The 6296-nt window shown below is 30.7% G+C and overlaps 1 protein-coding gene across 1 annotated transcript; it reads right to left on the reverse strand.

Annotated features, from left to right (window-relative positions):
- Positions 1–344: 344 nt before the first annotated feature.
- LOC132714355 (cadherin-87A-like) lies at positions 345–6028 on the reverse strand. The gene is made up of 7 exons (XM_060697215.1): positions 5938–6028; positions 4317–5676; positions 3837–3965; positions 2833–2917; positions 2362–2471; positions 1242–1326; positions 345–818 (listed from the first exon to the last, which is right to left on the reverse strand). The coding sequence occupies exons 2-7, from the start codon at positions 4431–4433 to the stop codon at positions 718–720; spliced, it is 627 nt and encodes a 208-aa protein (XP_060553198.1). The 5' UTR covers positions 4434–5676; positions 5938–6028; the 3' UTR covers positions 345–717.
- Positions 6029–6296: the final 268 nt, after the last annotated feature.

Consider the following 6296-nt stretch of genomic DNA (forward strand, 5'->3'; position numbering starts at 1 on the left):
AGAAATTGCGTCATTTTTTCTATTTTTAGAAATTGCATCATTTTTTTCTATTTTTAGAAATTGCGTCATTTTTTCTATTTTTAGAAATTGCGTCATTGTTGCTATTTTTAGAAATTGCGTCATTGTTGCTATTTTTAGAAATTGCGTACTGTTGCTATTTTTAGAAATATGCTTAATGTTTCTATTCATATATATACAAAATATATAAACAAAACTAATGTGACAAGACAGACCAACTAAATTTATAAAAAGGAAACATCAATATATGTTCAAACCTTTCTATGTTTGCGTTTAGAAAAAGTAAAAAGTCGAGCGTTGCCCCCGCCCGGCGGTGGCTCTTGTTAAATGAAATGGTCCCCAAATTATGATACAATTATCAATAATTATTTTTATTAATGTAACTTGTGTCTTAAACATACAAATTAAGATATTTCAATTAACTGATTTATGAAACAGACAGGTTTTTTTAAAATGTCAACTCGCTTATGTTAAATGATTTAGTAAACTATCAAACTCTGGATTACATGTTTGTAGATACTCTTTAAAAACGCTGTTGTGACATGATATGCTTTTTAATTTACCATAACTGTTAAGAAATATGTAAGACTTGTTGTGAATTTCTCATCACTCATCCTTTCATATGGCAAATGTATCTTTAACCGGATTCTGGTTGATAATATGTACAAATTGGTTATTTTTGTTTTTCTTTAAGTCGTTCTAAGATGTTTTCAGCATCAGCGACACTGCAGCTACAGCAAAATATATGCTCATGATAGCATTGAACGTTGTCCCACTTGAGCAACTTTCGTGGTTGAGTTCTTCAAGAAAATAGAAAGGGATAGCTTACGTTACGTTCATTCTTCGAAATTTATAATCTTTATTCAATACTTTATTACTAAAACGAATATATATTTAATTAAACCATAAACTTCTTGCTTTACCTTTACTATGCCGGAACCGGAAGCAATAAGGATAAAAAATATTCTATGATATAGGGAATCCCGAAAAGGCATTGAAAACAGATAGAAATAAGTAACAATCGTCGATTAGACTTGAAGGGTTTTTTTTTTTAGAAATGTACACATCTTCAAAAACCCCTATCACAGGACTTTGCATTGTTCAATCGTCAGAACTAAAAATATTGGAACTAAATATTTCATAAGATATTAAACAAGAACAAAGACTTATCTGTGTGACAAGAGCATTGCGGCATGTACTGTATGGCATAAATAAATAGATACCCTTGCTTTCCAAAACCATACGAACAGTAGTCTCAGTCTTTGTAGAACCATACTGTTTACTTGGATCAACATCTACTTCTTGTGCCTAAACAGTAAACATATATGATACAAGTTACCTATGCTACATTGATTGTAGTACACGAGATAGTTAATTTTATACAACATGTGACAATAATAACAATCGGGAGAAAGAGTGACGCCACCTAGCACCGGCTTCAGCTGTATTCAATTTTCAACACAATCAATGATCCCGAAGGACCAGAAAAAAGTTAACAACGCTTAATTATATAACGAAGGTAAAAGTGCATGTATTGCAAACAATAAAGTTTATATTATATTAGAAACGGATCAGTAACGGGCAGTCAACTTTCGAAACGTACAGAAACACATAGGTATATACACTGACTAAGTGGGCTTAAAATATTTCTTTACTAAATATTCCCATTACAAGCATCAAATTGTCTCAAAAAGTATCTCTCGTTATTTTTGTACTAACTACATGTATTTGTGTGTTATTGATCACGAGATAGCAATATACCTTACAGAATGATAAAGATTATAAGTGTTAAGTTTTTTTATATATTTAAAGGTACTCCACTGAGGTTTTTTGACATGAAGGAACAGAAAATATTTTTTCAAGAATTTTTTATAACTAGATGTATGTCTAGACCAATAACTTCTGTACAAAATTTCAGATCATTCGCTCACTCCGTGTACCAGAACAATTAATCAATTTTATTGTGCCAATTGGCCAAAAACAATGAAAAGCGTTGAAACACTTTTCACTCAAATCGGTCAAATTCGCATAAAAATTGATTTTCAATTTAATACCGTTTATATTTATATATCATCTATTGCTTGGTTTTCAAATTTAAATGTATCAGTGGATTTAGGAAAGAATTTCAAAATTTATTTAGGCTATTTGACCTCAGTGGAGTTTCTTTAGATATACTATCTACCACGAAATTATATACTTTAGACCTACTGAAGATCAGTAAAACCTGAACAGTGACAGGAATATATTTGTTTCTTATCTTTTGAAACATTCATAATTGATTGTAGTATCAAATAGTTGACAAATGTGTACAATATCTTTCTTCCAATTGAAGAATGCTCTTACCGAAACAGTAAGTACACAAGACGGTTCAAACGCCTGAGTATTGTCGCCAATTGGTTTTGTCGTGCGAATATCCCCTTGTTTGTCTATGCTAAACAGTTCCGAGCATGGGCCTAAAAGATCAGCAACTTATTGTGATTGAGACAAAAAGAGCATCAGGTGTTTTTGACGTTAAAGAATTACAAAGTTATATTTTACATGTTCTTCTCAAAGTGTCATGCGTTGTACAAAGTATTTTTTAGGCGTATGCTATAGTTTTACATAGACATAGAGGCATAATAAATACTTTAATAATAGAATTTATTTAAACTTTGCACGATTTTAGAATAATTATGATAACATAAACATCTTATGCAAAAGAAAATAAGACAGGGTGGCAGAAATACTGTTCAAATTATCTGCCCTTGAATTTGATAATTTTGCTTATTCAAAGACAAGAACCTTCCAAAACCTAGCGTAAAATTAAATCGCAACCTTGTAAAATTGAATAATCCACATCATTTAAAGGGCTGTAACCGGTATCGCCATCCAAAGCATTGACTGTTATTACCAAAGAATTCTGCAACACAAATCATATAAGATACAAAACTTTAATCATTAAGTTTATACCAATTTATTTTTAGTTTGATTGTGTTTGAAGCTTTATGCTTATTGAAACACTTTCGTTCATGGAACCTACTAGTACTAAGCAATGAATTTTAAGTTTCTTGTTCAAGGAAACAACGGCTTCTCCCTAACAGGGTTTGAGCAATGCTCAGGTTACTAGTACGACGCGGTTTAACCACTTGGCCACGCCACCTCGTCGCCTTTAACCATTTAGCAAACTAAACTTAGATTCTACCTTGCAGTCATGATGCAAACAAATGTACATACATATTAATAAACCCTAGCCACAGATATGTAAAAAAACGAATTACACTTATGTCTAGAAAAGTTCATAATAATCTCAGAAAAATATACACTCATATGTATTTTGAACCTGAATTAACCATGATCAGGCTAAGTATATGTATTTGACAAAGTAATAGAATAAGTACTTAAATGTTGTGCTGTTTAAACTTTTCGAACACACACAAAAATGTATCATAGAAACAATTTCAAAAGCATACATTTTGTTATAAAATGCGATATGATTATAATAAGGTAGATAATTCATTATTAACATGACAAGATAATGTAAAATAGCTTAATCTCCCTCTAACAGTTACTTCCCGCTATCTTAAGATGCTTTGAGAAAAAATAACAATATTTTGGTCAGAAAGATTCGACCTGATGTAAAGCAAATTCAGATCTTCCTCAAATAATATTCGAGCTACTATCTAAATAGAAAGGGTAGACGAAACCGTATTAATTTTAGTTGAATTTTCAATAGTTACGATGTTTTATTTGCAAAATTTGCAATATGTTTAGTGAAGTCTACATCAATAAAATTCACATATTTTTCAGATGTAGTACAAAATTGAAATCAAAATGCTCACCACTTCAAAATTGTTGTGTAATACAGCCGTGTAGGAACCACTAGTAAAGATTGGAGGGGTGTCCTGGACGTCTAGTACTCTAATGGTAAGTACAGCATATTCACTTGTTTTCCCATTGCCGTTTTCATCCTTATAAATCATTGAAAAAATAGCAAATGATTATATTAATATATATCAGTTATTCTTATATTATACTCTTTAACACAAAACAGTTTGCATTCTTATGTCATTATTTCATGTAAAAGGTGTTATTTATTGCTATTGTTGTTTGTTGTTTTGCTTTTTCTTTCTATTTTTGGAGGGGGGGTGTTTATTTATTTATTTATTTATTATATTTAAGTGTATTTATTTATTTTGCTTGCTTGCTTCTAGTTGGCTTCCAATTACATTCCCTGTAAGATTTGTTTACTCGACTTACACGTTTGGTTCACAATTGTAGGTGTTTTGTAAGATATATATCAATATTAATTTACTATTTACCGTAGCTGTTATGTTAAAGTGGTAGATGTTATGCTTCTCGTAATCCAAGTTACGTTCCAGTTTGACCACACCTGTAACTGTGTCCATGGTAAAAGTTGCTCTATACTCCGTCGCCATGGATTCCGACTGATTTGATCAAATAAGAACAGAGTGTTATTATCATACATGTACATATCGTTGAATATTATGACTGAAGTTCATTAATTCTCTATCATTTCTTACTTTTATCGCTATTATATATTAATAATTATATATTTAAAGCTGATGACATTAACAAAAAGTAATATAAACAGTACTTTTAAATAGGAAAGGTAGCAATACATTTGTATATATAGAATAGAGGCAAGTCCCCCTTTGACTAAAGCTACCCTCAATGAAAATGCAAAGCAAAATGAAATTATCGGTTCTATATCAATTGCTGAATCTTACTTTGTGTTACAATGTATTATATATTTCACCAGTTTTGGGTATACTGATTATCAGTATTATACAAAATTGAAAAAGGAATCGCTTTTGTGGCTTATATTTCATTCCGAATTCGTCTGTGAAAAAATGGGAAGGATGCTCTTGTATGTCCGAGTTGCATAACCTTATCAGTCAGTAAAACTCCTCCGAAAGATATGATCATTTATTTTAGCAGCAACACCTTAATTTTCTCCATTATGTTCTCATTGGCATCCCGTGCATCAAAACAGTAGCATCACAAAAGCTTGCACACATATTATGTATCATTCAGTGAATAAACTGAATTTAAAATTTATTGGTCACCTTTTGGTAGATTATAACAGTTTAAGGACATGAAAACAAAGTGGCTTGTTTAGGGACCGTACTCACAGTGCCTGAAAAGGCAGATGGACCCTCATTAAGTCATAAAAACAATCATACATTCAATAATTTTGTAAATCTTTTCTGGCCTAAACTACAGATGCTAATTTTATTCATACTTTGAAAAAAAACATCGTTGAATTTATATAAGATATACTTACCTTTGTAATCGGCTAGAATGTAACCAAAATAAATTTCAAAATTATTACAGTTTAAACAACAACAATGCAATAAGAAGATAATACAACGCAAATTGATCGAAGTTTCAGTATTCGTCTTTTTTGTTTTACATAAGTTTTTCGTTTTGCAGTCAGTTATTTTCTTGATAGAATTTGGAAAACAATTAAGTTACCATTACAAATATATAAATTGTTGGTTATTTTGTTCTAATTTATTAAGACACAGAAGAAATGTAAGTTTAGACATATCCTTTAAAGCATATTACCTCCATTCTGTATCTTAACATCCCATTTATTCCGGCATCGAAATCGTTCGCAGAAACTTTGTCATATGATTCGTTACCAAAATGAAAATGCTAAAAATAACCACGTAACAGACTATATCCGTATTTCATCTTCAGTTGATAAAATAATACTTTTACAACGCATTAGATCATAACCGTTATTGATTCGTTTACATTTCTTAGATATATTTATAGTTTATTTGAAAAATGAATTACACATTTCTTACATGCAATACTTGATTTTGATTGTTTCTCATATTTATCATTTAAAGTTGTTCCATATTCAATTGTATCTAATACTTGAAGAGAAACTTTCCGTAAAAATAATATTACCTCACTGATACTCCAATGGTATGGTAGATTCTGTAGTTACGGAGCATTGTCATTCACGTCAGTTAAGTATAGGACAGTCCAAATGGATATCTACAAAGTGCACAAAAATAATGGTAGCAGTTGTCTTGAGTTTTGAGATTCGTATCCGAATTGATTCACATAGAGATAAATGATACATTAGAGATACATTACATAATTATGCAATAAACTCTGAGAAAACATTTGTAAGTTACTTATTAATCATAAACCTATTTACTGGATTCATCCAACAGAGACAACATCTTAATATAATATCCTCCGTTAGGTAAAGGAAATATTTGTGATAGGATGAAGCCGTTGTAAAGTCACATGAGAACACT

Source organism: Ruditapes philippinarum, unplaced genomic scaffold, assembly GCF_026571515.1.
Source record: "Ruditapes philippinarum isolate M1 unplaced genomic scaffold, ASM2657151v2 ctg122_1_1_1_1, whole genome shotgun sequence".
Taxonomy (NCBI): domain Eukaryota; kingdom Metazoa; phylum Mollusca; class Bivalvia; order Venerida; family Veneridae; genus Ruditapes; species Ruditapes philippinarum.

Coding starts and splice junctions, on each gene's coding strand:
- LOC132714355 (XM_060697215.1), bottom strand. CDS start 4,433: ATGGCGACGGAGTATAGAGCAACTTTTACCATGGACACAGTTACAGGT. Junction 2,472..2,832: donor GGATTATTCAATTTTACAAG/GTTGCGATTTAA, acceptor CTGATCTTTTAG/GCCCATGCTCGGAACTGTTT. Junction 1,327..2,361: donor CTTGTGTACTTACTGTTTCG/GTAAGAGCATTC, acceptor TTTACTGTTTAG/GCACAAGAAGTAGATGTTGA.